General features: G+C 32.5%; 2 protein-coding genes across 2 annotated transcripts; one reads left to right on the top strand and one right to left on the bottom strand.

Annotated features, from left to right (window-relative positions):
- The first annotated feature begins 900 nt into the window (after positions 1–900).
- On the top strand, positions 901–1846 carry LOC129306136 (50S ribosomal protein 5, chloroplastic). The gene is made up of 2 exons (XM_054946516.1): positions 901–1101; positions 1366–1846. The coding sequence occupies exons 1-2, from the start codon at positions 1026–1028 to the stop codon at positions 1719–1721; spliced, it is 432 nt and encodes a 143-aa protein (XP_054802491.1). The 5' UTR covers positions 901–1025; the 3' UTR covers positions 1722–1846.
- A 487-nt stretch (positions 1847–2333) lies between these two features.
- LOC129306135 (alpha-L-arabinofuranosidase 1-like) lies at positions 2334–10572 on the bottom strand. The gene is given in 19 exon segments (XM_054946515.1): positions 2334–2679; positions 3215–3361; positions 3753–3951; positions 4103–4159; positions 4873–4976; positions 5064–5135; positions 5261–5379; positions 5738–5882; positions 5994–6046; positions 6137–6182; positions 6294–6439; positions 6974–7043; positions 7449–7602; positions 7703–7824; positions 7969–8180; positions 8806–8860; positions 9478–9497; positions 9500–9685; positions 10266–10572. Coding segments are annotated over 18 exon segments (2025 nt in total). The 5' UTR covers positions 9654–9685; positions 10266–10572; the 3' UTR covers positions 2334–2529.
- Between the last annotated feature and the right edge of the window lie 6345 nt (positions 10573–16917).

Genomic DNA, 16917 nt, shown 5'->3' with positions numbered 1-16917 from the left:
AGAGAGCAATATCTCCCCTCCTCTCCAAAAATTTTCAATCAAACACACACTTAAAAAAAAACCAAAGATAGGTCATGAGAGGGGAAGAAATGAAAATTACTCGAGTTTTTTCAGTAAAAGATGATTTTGAATAGCAAAAATGACCCAAAAAAATTCTTAAATATCCAATTGATAATTAAGACCGAAATATTATAATTATTATTTAGTTTTGAGAAATTGTCTAACATTTTAATTTTTGATAAAATGATATATTTATTTTCAATGACTATTATACTATAAAAAATTATTATTTTAATTGAGTTATTGATTAAAAAATGATTAATTTCTTCCTACAAATTTGTTTTATCAATCAAGTGCAATCATAGTAATTATTTTTTAAAAAATAATATTTTTAAAATTTATTTATAAATCACAAATTTATAGAAATGAAGAAGTCATTTTCTACTTCAATTCAATTAATAATCCAATAAAAATAATTATTTATCAATATATGAGAGTCATTTATTTTTAATATTTGCAACTGATGAGCAAAACTTGCAGAAAAAATAGTCATTTTATACTTCGTTTCAGTCAACAATCCAAATATATCATTTTGTCAAAAATTAAAATATCTGAAGACTAAATAATAATAATTACTTGTATATTTTGAGGGTGTTCTTTTTTGTTATTCTCCCTTCAATAGGAATATTTTTATATTAAAAATTTAATATATACTAATCATTATTTCAATTTTTAATATATTTTGAATTTCATGTAGTAAAATTATTGAATTTTTTAAGTTTGCTTACGGTGTTGTAAAATTCTATTTCCATCTTCCGGGCCTTTTATGTAATCATTTTCTTTTTTGTTTATCAGAAAAATATAAACTTGACTTTCGGTGAAGAAGGTGAACCGACGGTCCAGATCAAAATAACAGCAACAGCATAGAAACTGGACACAGGGCAAGAGCAGACCGGAGCGCCAGGGAAGGACCTCACGCGGGACTGTCTTATCTTATCCCTTCATCCTTTTCCAACTTCAAAACGATGGCTCTTCTCTGCTTCAATTCCTTCACTCTCTCTTCTCCTTCTTCATCCACTTGGGCCTTTACTCCCACCACCGGTAAGAACCTCTTTCTCTTCTAAAACCAGTATTATTTTTCTCCCTGGCTGCATTTCCTTTTATCTCCAAGTTCAGTTCGCAGGGCCCTTCTTCCTAATCACTTTCCTGCATTCCATTCCCTGTTTTTACTTTCTTCGAAGATGCTGCAGGCCGAATTTCATGATTCATCGACGCGATTCCTTGTTTCTTTTGTTAATTTATCCTGTTACTTAATCTTATGCCATCAAATGGAGAATTAAAGTGAAAATCTGCATTGTGGATTAGTTTCCAGATGGCATCTCAAACCCATCGATCTACCTCCGAGGACTTCGAGCGGAATTCGAATTTCAACAGCATTTCCTGTTAAGAACGTAAGTGATGCCATTGTTAGGGCTGCTTCTGATGCTGCGGCGGAATCTTCAGCAGCTGATGTTGGATCGCCTCCGGAAGGGAAGGAAGAGGTTGTGCCAGTTGACAAACTTCCCTTGGAATCGAAATTGCAGGAGAGGCAAGAACAGAGGTTGAGGATGAAATTGGCAAAGAAGATAAGGCTTCGAAGGAAAAGGCTTGTCCGAAAGCGGAGACTCAGGAAGAAAGGTAGATGGCCTCCTTCTAAAATGAAGAAGTTGAAGAATGTCTGAACCAGAACTAAAGCAATTTTTTTTTTCTTTGCTGGTTTTAATTGTCATTATTATCTGTTATTCGCCTATCAACAATCTCTGTCTCATTAATCAATTGCATTAGTTATATGCTATATAGTTTTCAATTGGTTTTAAAACTCTAGTACTGAGGCAGGCATTTCATTTGGGGTGCATACATCATTTTGATATCTTAATGGAGTTGTTTTCATTAAATCCTCCCAGAATACAAGTGACTGCTGCTTTCAGGCATCCTGGTAAATTCATATCATTATGAACTGTATTTTGGGTGTTTCAACTCTGAGCAGGGATTTGAACTCAAAGCTAATTGATAATTCACATTCCTTGCCATTAGAGCATCACCTAGTGCATATATTTGAAAACCCTTACCACCAATTGCATAAAACTTCGGAGATTTTCTCTTGATTTATTGGGGAAAGTGTGTGTGTGTATTTGGTGACACTTTTTGTTCCCTTGACATTTATCTTTCACTTGTTTTGGAACCTAAATTTGTAGGTGCATGTGTGTACTATTCTTCTTAATTCCTATAGAAAATCGTTACACAAAACTATTTCAAAAAGCAACAAAACATAAATCAATTGCAATACGGCTATATAAAGTAGAAATTGTACGAAACCAAATTTTTATCATGTACAACATACAAGGGGTCAATTACATAGGCAAGAGGCTAGCAAAAATGCCAACCGAGTATAGTTAATCGTAACTTACTGCACAAGACCATACGTGTAAATGCGTTCCATCCCTTTCCCCCCTTTTATTTTTAAATATAGATCATACTTCTCTTGACACTTTAAATAGAAGACTTTGTGGAATAGTCACTCCCTGGCATCTCCAGATTAGTGGATACTTTCAATATATCAAATGAAGAGAATGAATGTGGTGGCAGTATTACATTTATGTCCTTCCCATAAGCCTGAAGCACACTTTGCATTGGCGCTACCTGTATGCATTTTGACAAGAACAATACCATAAGCCCGTTTGGCATGGTTCGCATCTCAAACAGTACTTCGGCCTAGTTTTGATTTTAAATCACAACGATGCAAAAAACGATCTAAATTCCAATAGTTATGTTTTCCATCTGATAAAATTCATGAAAGTTTTCACATATAGATTTGTTGGGAGGGCATGGTTGGATTGAGAAGAATGGAAAATGAAATTTCAATCCCCACAATTGTTGTTTGAATTTAAAAAAAGAAAAATTCTTCTCTCCTTCTCATCCATCCAGCTCAATTCAAACAGAATCCAAAAAAAAAAAAAAACTGAATTTAAATATGAATAGCAGGAAAATTTAAGGTGGAATCCTGAATTCAAATCCTCCAATAAAACCAAAAAATGTTACCAAAAAAAAATCCCCGTCCCCCCCCCCCAAAAAAAAGATTTTCTTGTGCAAAATCTACAGACTATAATTCAAAACCAAAAATTCATGCACAGGATTATATACAGTAAGTGTTAAACAAGAGAGAAGCCTAAGCTACCTTTTTGGGCTGAGAGAAGGAGTTCTCATCCATAACGTTAGCAGATGTAAGCACAGTTTTATTTGCCCAACTCAATTGTGCAGATTTTGGGCCCAGTTCATTGATAGAAATTTTGAAGTTCACCCCGGTGCTTCCAAAGTTCACAACCTGAACAATTGCTCCCGGGTGATTACGGTGCTGATAAAAGCAAAACACTCCTAACATATAACAACATCCACTGATCTTCTGATATAATAGGATGTGTTACTTTGCTCAATTTTATGACAATAACTTTGGACCCTGTTCCAGTTTAAAATCAGTTCTGAGGAAGATTTTCACGCAATTTTTTCATGTGAAATCGAAAATGCATTATGTGTTGGTGTCCTTGATCTTTTAGGCTTTCTCATAACACATGACTCTTCATTAAGAGGTTTATCAAAGTCCGACTGATGCTGTACCACTAAGACATGGCGAATAGAACAGGATTCTCAATTGGGAAATTATGTGAGATGACAAAGAAACGGATGTAACCAACACAAAAAGTCTCCTGTTATGTTACCTTTATTCGTATGTAATTGTTCTTATCTACAGAATTTTGCCAAACAATCGCTGATGCTACAAGTGAAGAAGGAGGTGATGTTTGAAGTGATGAGTTAAGAAGCGTTGCTCCGCTTGACTCTGAGAAAAACTGTTGCACCCAGTAGCTAGGAGTTCCATAAGACTGAAAGGAGTTGAATACAATTGCATCGGGGTTCCACCTAATGACAGAAACCACTTAATTCCAGCATGGTCATTGTCAACAGAAACACCTCATTTTTCAAGGTTATCTCTGAATTAATGTGAGGATTATTCAGGGTATGTTTGGATTATAGAAATTAGTGTTCTCATTCGTAGCACAAAGAAAAATACCTCCTGTTGTTTGCATTCACGAAAAGCGGAGCATAGCTGATCATGTGGACAATATCACTGCATCAGAAAAGAATAAATGAAAAGGTTGGACATGAAGTGGTGAACTGAACTGGCAGCTCAGATCCCTACTAACTTATTTTAACATAATTTTAGGACAAATAGGCCACCTTCATGAGCATGGCAAAGAAATTCCTGGTTACCATAGTTACCATCCCTTCTATGATATAATACTGGCTACCAGAAGGCTTTTAATTAGGAATTGGAATGTTAACATTAATTTTTTGTATAGAGAAGACAACAGGGATGCTGACTACCTTGCTAAGTTAGCACATAGTGTCCCTTGTGATTTTAACTTGTATCTTTTGCCCCAACATTAGGCTTTTTTGCTTCCTTAGGGGGTCTTTTGTCTTTCCTTTCTTGGGTTTTTTCCCTTAGTCTGTAATAGTTTACTTCTTTGTGAATGAAGTTTCCTTTTTACTCAAAAAAGAGGAAATTCCTGAGCTTGAAATGAAGCTCACTTAACAGAGATGATTTAAACTTGACATTAGGCTTGGCTTGCTTTAGCCCATATTTAACTCGTATCCAATATCAACTAGCCATCAGCATCTAAGTATGAACAGAGAGCTAATATGGTCCTCGTTACAAGAACTTATAAAGAATCTAGTAATCCCAGTATATATATGATTTAATATTTTAAATGGTTTACCAAGAATTGTCAGTCCTAGATAAAATTTAAAATAGTAGAAAATTTTTTAAGAGATGACTCAAACCTGTTCTTTTCTAGTCCAACCAGGAATCCTGCTTCAGCTAGGGCTGCTAAAAGGCTTCCCGTCCCTGCGTCTTTTCCGGTCACTGCATACTCACTGACAAAAGCCTGTAGGGAATTCAAACAGCTTGAGCATTCATCCATCAAACCCCCCCCCCAAACACACACACAAAAATTACTAGGAGACTACTATACCTTTGGACCCTCACGTGACGCACTATTAAATACTTGAGCCCTTGAAAACATGTCGTTGGCACTTGTGTAAACCTATTCATATAGAGTATGAGAAGGGATAAAACAAGAAGATCAACCAAAAATGGAAAGGAAAAAAAAAAAACTAAATGTGCATATTATTTCTCAAAATTGTGTCATGAACTAAACCAGAATATTACATGATAATCATAAAAATCAGCTGGGTGATTTAATGGCCTAGAAGAAGCATCGCAATTTGAGATAATTTGGATGTCTGGATAGGCACTTCTGATTGCATTGTAGAACTTAAGGTAGTTTCCTGGCCAATCAAAGATTCAAAAGAAAACGAGTGTCATTTAAATAATATATTAGGATTTGTTCTTAATTATGCATTATAGGGAGATATAGGAAGAACAAAGGACAACATAGAACTAATTTGTAAGGAGGAAAAGCTGCAAATGAATAAACTTATATTCAACTCTCTGTGTAGCACAGCGCACTGGAAAAAAAAAAAAAAAACCAAGAAGAAGAAGAAGAAGAAGAAGCACTAATTCAAGAAGGAAATCAGGTACACATAGGTATTCATTAAAAGTAAATAACACTACCTAAGAGAAATCTTTCATCAAGATAAAGGCACATATGGATTATAAAGGGACTAATAAGAAACGTGCGCTTGCCTTGGTAGTTTTTCTTGTTGCAATCCTCATTCCCGACAGCAACATATTTCAGGTTAAATGGCTCTGGGTGTCCCATATCAGCTCTAACGCGACCCCATTTTGAAGTTGGATCACCTCTGGCAAACTCAATTCCATCAAGGGCCTCCTGCAATCAAGATCCCAAGAGAGATGTTTCCAAGTTCTTAAGGCAACACAAAACAAAAGGGAATGAAAAAGGATTTTTTTTTTCTGGGGGGGGGTGATTATGAAATGATACTTGCACAAAAGGTAAAATGGCAGATGTGTCAACTTCATCATTGTGGCTGATACCTGAAATGAGAGACTCGATCAGTAAAAACAAAAGTTCACCACTTCTTGTTAACAGTCAACCTTATTTAAGATATCAAGAAATACAAATACCATTGTTAAACACCCATATTGGCAATGTGCCAAGGTCCTCTGCTAGCTGCTCAACAAGAAAAAGAAATAATAATCAACTTGTTCAATTTTTACAAAACTTTCCACAAAATATAAACATCCGAATCACATGACTCAACAATTGGAAAGAGCAACCCACTTGAAGAAACTCAAAATAGCCAAGTCCATCATCTGTCCAGTACATCCAAACATCACCAAAGTGCCCAGGTCTTTCTTCCCAAGGTCCAACAGTTTCCTTCCACCTAAATGCATTTCTTAACCATTCTCCCTCAACAAAACAACCACCTAGAGCAATGTTTGAAGAGAAGAAGTTAGCTAAAATACTAGTTACACAAACCGGAAGAGAGAATTAGTAGATGAAATGCCTCAAGATGCATTTCAAAAATACTATTTTACGTGAAATTCATAAAATCAGGCTCAATAGATCCTTTAACACCAAAACAAAAAAGAAGGGAAAGAAAGAAAGAAAAAGGATCATTCTGGCTCTCAAGAACATCCCTCCGTTTTGCACTTCCTTGGTAGGAAAAAAAAAACAAAAAAGAAAGATGGTTGAATATGGGTGCACCTGTTAATTTCTACCACCTTTATTAACTAAAAGAAGTGAAAACCAAAACCTTCCACTTCACAGTCCACTATATTTTCCATTCTCCCTAACAAGCACAATCTAAATCAAGTATATGCCTTTTGGAGACACATAAATAGGGTGGAGGGTATAGAACATGGCAATGCACAAGATTTGCACTATAAAACGTTTTTTTTTTTTTTTTGATTAAACCAAAGTTTATAATCATGAAATTTAAGCCAATATATTCATTATACCTGGAAATCTCATAAAACTTGGTTTTAAATCTGCAAGCATTTTGGCAAGATCACTTCGGAAACCATGTCCCTGAGCAAAAATAAATTATATATGTCACCAATACGAATGTCAAATAAGAAATCCTATTCTACAGTAAATCACTGCAACAGATACTGACTTAAAAAGTAATTGTATTTAAGCAAGAGTCCAAAACCTCTGTACATATGCTTATTGTTGAACTTTTAGAATAACAATCCATCTCCCATGTTGAATTTCAAGAGCACGTGGGTTTTTTCAATATTTCCATTATCATACCTTCAATTCCAAGATTACGTGTAGCTAATGATCAAATTAGAGATCGCAAGATGGAAATGAGATATGGAAAGATAACCGTTAACCTTGCATGTGGAACCTAGTTGTTGTTTCATCACATGAAAGCTAATGCAATATCAATTATGGTCATCATAAAGGCTTTTCTTGCTTATAAACACAGACCTTATATGTGTCAGTGGGCATAGCAGACACTTGATCCAACCATATTACACCCTTGCTGGTTGTTGTGAATTGAAGTCTCGCATTGTGATTTGTTTGATTGGCTTCTAGTAAAGTCTCCACCTTTGTCCAGTTTGAGACATCAGATGCCGAAGCTCTGCAAGATCAACTATATATATTACTCATAGATGCAAAATATGGCATTTTGGGGAAAGACTGTCGTGTCTTGACAGGCAACAAATTAAAACCAAGCTCACTTGATGTCAGTCGAAGCAATCTTTGCTGTACCATTAGAATCAGTCAACGAAACTTTCAGATTAATTGATCCAGTTGAGCGAACATAGAAGATCACTTTGTATTTCTTCCCCTGCTCAATATTCTGAAAGAAGGTAAAAGCACCGATGTACGAGTTTTTTTCAGTCCCAACCGTGAATGACAATGAGTGAGTTAACGATTGAAAATTAAAAGCAGCATAGATTTAAAATCATGATCTCAAACGGTGAAAGGTATCAATTAGATTTACCATGCCCCAGAAACCAGGGTTGCAGATGCCAACACCATCAGCCGGGCAGATGTTGTCACCTTCACTGTCACAGAGCACCTCCAATTGAAGTGCCACCTTATTACGTTCAAAACATGAGGTACGGTCAGTTGATACATTTATGGTTGATTCATTTCCAATAATTGCCCAAGGATCAATATTGGAGGGAATGTTAGGACCACCAGCTTCAAAACCTGAAATACAAATTTCCATCAACCACAATATTCAAAAATTTGAGTAAGAAATAAGATGTTCATTTCTTTTTTGAGACTGCCAATGAAAATGTCAAAAAATTTGAATGACTGAAGATAGTCAAAGTATATCGGACTGTGAAATTTTAGTCCTTTATCTTCATTTTTTCTTCAGTCATCATTTTAAGTTCTGTTTGCATTGATGAGAACGGCACTTCAACTGTTTTCCGTTTGTTAAGAACAAAAGAAGAGAAAAGGTTAGGGAGAAGAGGAAGGGACCAAACAAAATATATTACCAGAATACTCGATTGTATTTAACATTAACTCCAATTTCTACTTATGTTAATACTACAACCACAAAGACACTTCACTTTGGAGTCACTATAATCAACCACCTCATTAACCTGCAAAACTTTTAAAACTAGCACTTCCTCTCTTAACATAGTAAATATTTTCTTCACCTACAGGACTCTCCCAAATTCTTAGCTATTCTTAACACCAATTAAGACAGGAATGTTGTGCAATCATAAACATAAGCTGTGGTCTGGCAAAATTATAAAGGAAATTCTGAGAGAGATATTTCAGCATATTTTTTCCCAATTTAGAAGTTTAGAATCATGGAAGTGACCTCGGTTACTGACAAGCTCTGCCCACAATCCCCCTGCTCCGGCATGATTGATCTCCTGCAGAACAGATTTGAAAAAAATCAATCATTTTCCAAGATGTGAAGTGTGCTGGGCTATCAAATTGAATCCTCATACGTCCCTGTTGACTATAAAAACTGAAAGAAATGTTCAGGAATATTCAAGACAATTAACTGAAGGGTGTGTCTGGTTTAATCAAACATAACATCACGCAGATGACGTCCTGAACAGGATTGATGATTTATTTTTTTATTTATTTTTGGTGAACAGAATTGATGATTTTTTATTTCTTTTTTCAATACATAATTTCAGATCCTTGGGCCGAAAACAAAAATAGAAAAGTTCTAAGGCTTTTGCGCGTCTCAGTTAATGCATTTCATAGGGAACAAGACACACCGGTACTTTCATTACCGTGCTTTTTTTGTCATGATAGTCACGGTGAAAAAAACACCTTAATGTAACTGCATGAATCAATTAGACGTTAAACAAACATGGCATATACAGAAGAATAGAGAGACCAACTTTGACGGTTGATGCTACAAGCTGATAGGTTTGCAGCAGAAAGTGTTATCAAGAAAATGAGGCAAAAAGGGGAAAAAAGAAGAAGAAGAAGAAGAAGAAGAAGAAGAAGTCAAAGGTACAGGTTTATTGCTGACCTCAAAGAATATTCCAAAAATGTTTCAGGTATTGGCTTTCCAGATGCACCAGAAGCATCTACAACTAGCGTAGCGTTCTGGTCAGCCCCGACTTCAACAGTAAAACATTGAGAACAAACGTAAACAGCTATAAGGAGTTGAAGCAGAGCAACACTGCATGAAGGCTTGAAACCCATAGTTTGTTCACAACATTCAATCTAGACGCAGCCTGAAACAACACAAGATAATGGAAGCTAATGGGATGGGTACGAATATATAGAAGAGATAGAAAGGGCAAACAAAAATCAACGCTAGCAACAAAATGACCTTCCAGATAATCAGGATAAGGAATGCTCCAAAATAGAAACTTAGGTGACACCTAATGCATCATATTCACTATATCCTACAATTTGACAGAAAATACCGACACTTTTCTCCCTTCTTCTCTTTCTTTATGGCTCTTAGAAGGACATGACAAACACCAAGAACGAGGAAAGGATGAGAGTTGGAAAGCTAAGCAAAGTTAGACAGTATTTGCGGCTAAAAGTTATCAGAGCTCTTTAATCCCACGAAAAAAGAAATATGCGTGATCATATATATACGAAAACCTTTCAATAATCTCAAATTGCTCGTTTTGAATAAATCCTGCACAATGCATGTAACTAATTTTTCACAAAAGAATTGACCAATCCTCTTAAAAGCGAAGAGGAAGGAATTGACAGTTGACAGCAAGTCAATCAAGTTCACTCCTTTTACATTGAGGAGGTTTAAAACAAGACGAAATTGCAGGAGAAGGAGAAGGAGATCACCAGTATAATCAGAATTGAAATGCAATGTTACTGAAAAGTCAAAGAGAGCTGAAATTCGCGGAGCTACAGGAAGAGGTGGGAAGTGATGAGGGAGGACTTCAACTCAAAGAGAGAGTGAGTTATCGATGAGGATCAGCGTCTGGAGGTTTGTCTCTTTATATGGTGGTAACGTGGGATCATCGGCAAATAGCGATGGCTTATTGGACTAGGATTTGGATTTGCCTTTGCTTCCACGCTTGTTGCGGCTAATCTTGGCTGTCGCAAATAAGTGAAGGGCCACTCTGCAATAAAAGAAGCGGAGGAAGAAAATACAAGCGATTAGCGAGTTATGACTTATGACTGAACGGCTTCGTTGGTCTTCAAGTCATTAAAGAATAAAGATTGTATCTCTGGAACCTGGGTACCCCACTGCCACAATTGCTGCGGTCTTGGTTTGAAGCAAACGCGCAGTGGACAGCGCGTGCCCCATCAACACAATTCTCTCTCATTTAACTATTAACATTTAACAGTCACTTGATTGGTACTAGGATTTTTCAACATTAATCATGTTTAAATTATTAATTATAACAGAGAATATAATTCAAATTTAAAATGTTTTTATTTAAATAAAAATAAAATAAATAATTTATTTTACTTTTATGATAAAATTAATAAGTTGGTCATTCTTTTTAATTTTAGTTAGGTAACTAAAAGTCTTTTATAATATAATAACATGGGGATGTGACTTTAGACTTTGAAGGTAAACAACGCCATGATGCATTAATCACCAGTAATTTCCTTCTCAATCAGACTTTATGGACCGTCAGGCACAAAATAGTAGTACTGTAAAGATGTTGGATGTAGATCTTTTGCTGCATGTAATGTAAAATTTATTAAAAAAATAATTTATAAATTATTAATAGTATGAATTACTTTTACGAGAACAATATTTTAAGCTGTTATCAACACGCATTGCATGTCAACCAGAATGACTTATAAGACAAAAAAATATTTGTATTCTGTAGAGTATAAGGGCCCATTTGGTTTCAATTTTTAAAAATTATTTCTGTTCAAAAAAATAAAAAAAATTGTTTAGTTAAGTATTTTGAATTTAATTATTTTTAAATAGTTATCATTTTTGTTTTTTGAATAAAAAGTGGAGACATTTTAAAGTTATTTTCATTCTATTTTTCTTATTTTTAAAACACCCTATATTCTATTATTAAAAAAATAATCATTTTAATTGATTTGTATTATAAATCACTATTATTAATCACTTCCAATCATTACTATCAGTTTATTTTTAAATTTTAACTTTATAGTTTGGGGTTTTGTTGGTAACAAACCTGCTCTGGAGGCCGTTGAAAATTGAAGCTCACCAGAGACCAGACTGTAAATAGTCGAGGCAAATTTCCAATAATCTCTGGTTAGGTAAAATAAGTTAGTTTCTTAAAGGAGTTTGGTAAGATAATGGTGTCAAATTGATTTGCATGCTGCATTACTTGTCTTGTTCTCGAGTAATGCAGCCTGTCCAAGTTTTTGGTATTGGATTTATTTCTCGGTCATTGATATATTTTATCATTTGGTACAAAGCGTGATTATTTTTTATTTAGATGTGTTTGATTTTTCATTTGAATAGTTAAAGAAAATCTGCTTATATACTCAAATATAGATTTCCTTTATAGTTTAATCGAGCGTTTTAACTAAGGTATTTTTTTTATATTCCCTTAATAATGCCTTTTTTATAATTTTTTAACATTCTTCTAATGATGCATTTTTTTGTTTAAAATATCAGGTATATACAATATTTATTAAATTAAATAAATGAAACCATCAATAAAAAGATGACGTTTTAACTTAATTATTATTTTTTGTTTATAGTTATAGGTATTTTTTTATAAATGCAATCATATTTAAAACATGATTAAAATTAAATGTAGATATTTTTTTCGGCGAGTGTTCAAACATTCACCCCTCATGTTGTGATGAATTATCATCTTGCACTAAATTCAAGCTTTGTTAATAGTTATTTGTAATGAGAAGAAAACATTATTTAATTAAAACTCAAACCTGAGCGAACAAGATTAAGAGCTTGTTTGGGTATTTAACATCCGACATTTTAAAAATACTTTTCACTTTTGAATTATTTGGATAATACAATTTATCCCAAATCAACTTTTGAAAAGTATTTCTCAAATGTGTAAATATTATTAAATGTGGATTTGGTGAAAATCATATGGTATCACTCCTTAATCTTTTATATAACCATGTCTTTCAATCACTTTTTGGCTTTTAACCTCCTTTTTAATTTTTTTCACTCCTAGAACTATTTTTTGTATAATTATTGTTTATCTCACTGTCAATAATAATTGATCTTTCCTGAAAACAGTAGATGAATAAATCTAAAATAACTTTTACGGATTGAGGAATCCAATTGAAATTATGTTTTATTGCAAAATTATCAAAATAAATTTCATCTATTTCAAAAAAAAATTATCCACATAAAACCTTCATACGGCTTTTAAAAAATTATATTTAAAATTTTTATAATATATTTTTTAAACATATCTAATATATTATATATATAATAAAATTATAAATTATCATAAATTAATATTTTTTTTAAATAATTGTACTACATCATATAACAAAAGCTATACCCTGAAAATGAGATTGCGGGCCCCCAAAAAATGAGATCATTATTGGTGAAAACGCCAAGTGGAACCATTTCCTTTTTGCCTTTCGTCTCATTTTCTCAACTTAAGTTGATTAAAATGAAAAAGAAATTATAACTTTCAAAAAAAAATAAGTTTTCCTTTGAAGGGATGTAAACTAGTAATCGTCCAGTAGCAAGGCATGGTCATTCCTTGAAAGAGAGAGAAGGAATATTATCCATTTTAACAATGTTGCAAAATATTCTAAGTGAAGGCAGGGCTACTTTCAGATACCTTTTGGATTCCTTTCCCCCTAAATAATACTAACATTGTTCGCTCCAATCATGAAGGCACATAAACGACGCGTCGTGTGCTCCTTTTGTCAAGGCCTTAGCTTGCGTTTACTCCAAGTGCTTGCTGGTAAAATTAAGCATTGCTGACATTCAGTTCTTATCCACAACTGGTCATGGCATCCATCGCCCTAAGTAATCAAACAGGTTCGTGAATGCGTCACTTTCTGATTTATTAATATTTCTAAAGATATTCATGTATGTTAAGATATTCACGCACGGAAGCATTATTTTAAGTGTGCATTATTTAAGGTCCGTTTGAATTTCAGTTGAGTATAATTGATTATAAAAATAATTAATTAAATAATTTAATTTAATTAAAATTAATTATATTATAACACAATCTGTTTGGATACTATTTTTTTAAAATTAATTTTAACATAATTGATGATGTTTGGATAATTTATTTAGAATTAAATTTAGCTATGTAAATTATTGTAAAGAAGATTGTTTTTCAAAATTAAATTATTGATAAATTTATATCTAATATTATTAAATTTATTAAATTTTATTTTAAAATTAAATTATATTATTTAACTTATATCTCTGATTAATTATAAAAATTTAAATTCTATTAATATTAATAATTTTAATGTACATAAATAAATAACTCAATATATTTTAGTGTAAATAAATTTAATACAAGATAAAAATTTAATTCTTAAATACCAAATATCAATTTTACATTAACTAATGAAGATGATAATATATAAGTTAATCTCTAATGACATCATAAATATAAATCATATCTGAAAAAGATATTAAACATTGCCTAAAAATTTTGACAATTTAAAAAATATAGTAATATAATGAATGATGTAAAATTTCTCTCTCCTACTCTGAACTTTTGTAACAATTTTTATAATGATCCTTAATTTTAAATTAAATTAAATTAATATTTTATTAAAATTAATTTTATAGTAAGTGCTAAGTAAAGGGTGATAGTTAATAAAAACTTATATTAGTAATTTTTTTGAGGATTTAAAGTTTGAATTTTATTAAAAAAATAAAAAAGAGTAAATTTTTATTTTATTTTTATTAAATTTTATATCTTTTTTATAATTTTTTTCGTAGGCCTTTCTTGTGATTCTCTTACATGCCTTCATAATTCCACCGCAAAAGTTGACTATTGGAAAAACACGCGCTTAGTACTCTTTGGAGTGAGCATACAAATTTTTTGACCTTGAGGGTGATACAAATTATTGTCTGCATTATTGTGTTTTTCATAAATCTATCCTGGTTTTATTTTTTATTTTTCTAATACAAAGAAAGCTTTCAAAATTTGTTTTATATTAAGTATCAATTAGCTAGTACTTAACACTGCTCACAAAACTTGAGGAGATCTAATTTGCTTATATGATTGGGGAAAACGTGAAGGAGAAATGTCTGATAATATTTTAAAAAAAATCAATCTGTCATGTAAAAGGTAAGAGAAAGAATATATTTAAGCTTATCCAAGAGAAAGAGCGAGTGCATGTAATTATAACTAAGAATGCGGGCGGACTCAATCCTTAAGGATCTAAGCTCTTGAGCCTGATTATTCATTTTCAACCTCTTTTTTGAAGGTCCGACTTTATGTAAAAGACTCAGGGTCGAGCCCTATTCGAAAAAATAAAATAAATAAAATAAAATTAAACATTACAAATTAATTAAAATATTTTAAAATGAAAAAAAAAAAATTCACACAATATTTTAAAAATTAAAAATATATTTAGAAATCTAAACAACACACATTCATCAATCAAAACCTAAATCCTCTTTATCCTCATCATCTAAAAATAAAATATTAGATCCCTTAGGTATAAGTGTACTTGTTGAAGATGAAGGTAAAAACTCAATATCAATTACTTTTACAATTTCTTTTTGATCACCTAAATAAATATTAATCAAATTGTATCATTATCAATTAAATATATGTATGCATATGTATATATATATAAAATAATCCAACTTATCAGGGCTTGAAAGGTCGCTGGGCCCGAATCCTTTTTCACAGGGCTTATCAAGGTCAGGTTTTCAAGCCCGATTTCTTGAAAAAAATAATTTTCAAAGCCCAAACTCTTATTTAGACAGAGCTTATAAGCCCGGCCCTTATTCCCAATTCTATGTATAATATCATGTAAAGTATCAAACTAATAAGAAATTAAATGGTTTATAAATAGTGCTAATTAGACTTCCTTTAGCTCCCTCCAAAGTCCCCACGATTATGGTTGGTTTTGGGAAAAATAAAAAGACTTAAAAAACATCCATGCTCTTCGATTATGTCCCAAAAGTACTAGTTATCTTAAGCTTAGCAACGTCACAGCTCATATGTTACTAATAACAACGATAACAAGAATGAAAATGTTTGTTATTAATAGCACGTTACATGAATATCCCGAGGAAGAATATAATGGGCAATTTTACTCGTCTAGACAATACAGCCCCTATAAAACATATATTAATCATTCATATTTTTATTTGAATAATTGTTTTTTACATCTATTCAATGCAATATTCAATTTCATTTCCTTAATTTACAAAAACACTTTTTCACAACGTGATTCATTTATAAACAATATATACAGACTAAAGCTTGTTTTTAATACTTTCTATAAAACACCAATTTTTTAGTCATGTACATGTATCTTTATATTAAATACAATCATATTCAAGGTACTGTTGATAATTTTAGTAATCTCTCTTATAGTGATTATTTGAACTTTGATTCACTATCTTATGATAGATTAGTCTCTTTTGCTAGATATAATCCTTATTAATTATAAAACACTAGTTAAACGTAACAGCTAATCGATCTATTGCCCAATACCAAACCGTACAGCAACCATCCTGTTGGGATTTTAATAGTAAAATCAACCCGAAGATGTAAACAAAGTTCAACAAGGCTGTTTGCGTTGTTTTGCTCTCTTTTCTTGATAGGGTCACCCTTTCCATTGGGCTTTTGACGGAATGGTCATTCTGACCTAGAATTTTCATTTTCTTTTTAAATAGATTTTTTTGTTTTCAATATATATATATATATGTATATGTATATGTATATGTATATCCAACTAAACATACGTATATGCCTATACAGCACACGTGAATTCCATCCATGTTAAATTAGTTACAATATAATACTTTTCACTCTAATCAAAAGTGTCAAGAGATTAGATCTCTATGTTTGATTGAAGTAGAGGGGATGGAAGAGATTTTAATAGAAGGAAAGAGATGTGAAGAGTTGGGGGGAGGAGTTCCTCCCAATCCCCCTTCACTAAGTCTTGTTTGGTATGAAGTAATAGATTTTAAAGGAATGAGAGTGGGAGGGGGATTGGGCATGGAATTGAGAGTGAAAATAATTTTAAAATTATATACGGTACGTCATGGGATTGAAAAAACGACATGACTCAAATTAAACAAAAGTGATTTAAAAGACATACTTGCCCTCATGTTTGTGTCATTATGTTGCAAGTCAAAAATAATCCTATAGGATGAGAAACATGATGAACAAATGCTTCTAAGCTTCAATAAAATAACATTAATCCATATTTAATTAACAACAATTTCTAGCAAATGGTTCTAAACAAATTTGAAATCCCCTGAGCAACCCAACCCCCAACTTCTTCCTTTCTTTCATAATGCCCAGTGATCCATAACAAACTGAATCTATTTAGACTGTTCTTGTTATAA

The sequence above is a fragment of the Prosopis cineraria genome, unplaced genomic scaffold (genome assembly GCF_029017545.1).
Source record: "Prosopis cineraria cultivar Desert tree isolate PC_DT_omini unplaced genomic scaffold, ASM2901754v1 PC3, whole genome shotgun sequence".
NCBI classification, from domain to species: Eukaryota; Viridiplantae; Streptophyta; class Magnoliopsida; order Fabales; family Fabaceae; genus Prosopis; species Prosopis cineraria.
The sequence above is the reverse complement of the archived record's forward strand: the minus strand, read 5'-3'. Positions and strand labels throughout refer to the sequence as shown.

Bases quoted from the DNA above. Each gene is read 5' to 3' on its own strand.
- LOC129306136 (XM_054946516.1), top strand. From the start codon at position 1,026: ATGGCTCTTCTCTGCTTCAATTCCTTCACTCTCTCTTCTCCTTCTTCA. The intron at 1,102-1,365 runs GTAAGAACCTCT...ATTGTGGATTAG, and splicing joins GGCCTTTACTCCCACCACCG to TTTCCAGATGGCATCTCAAA.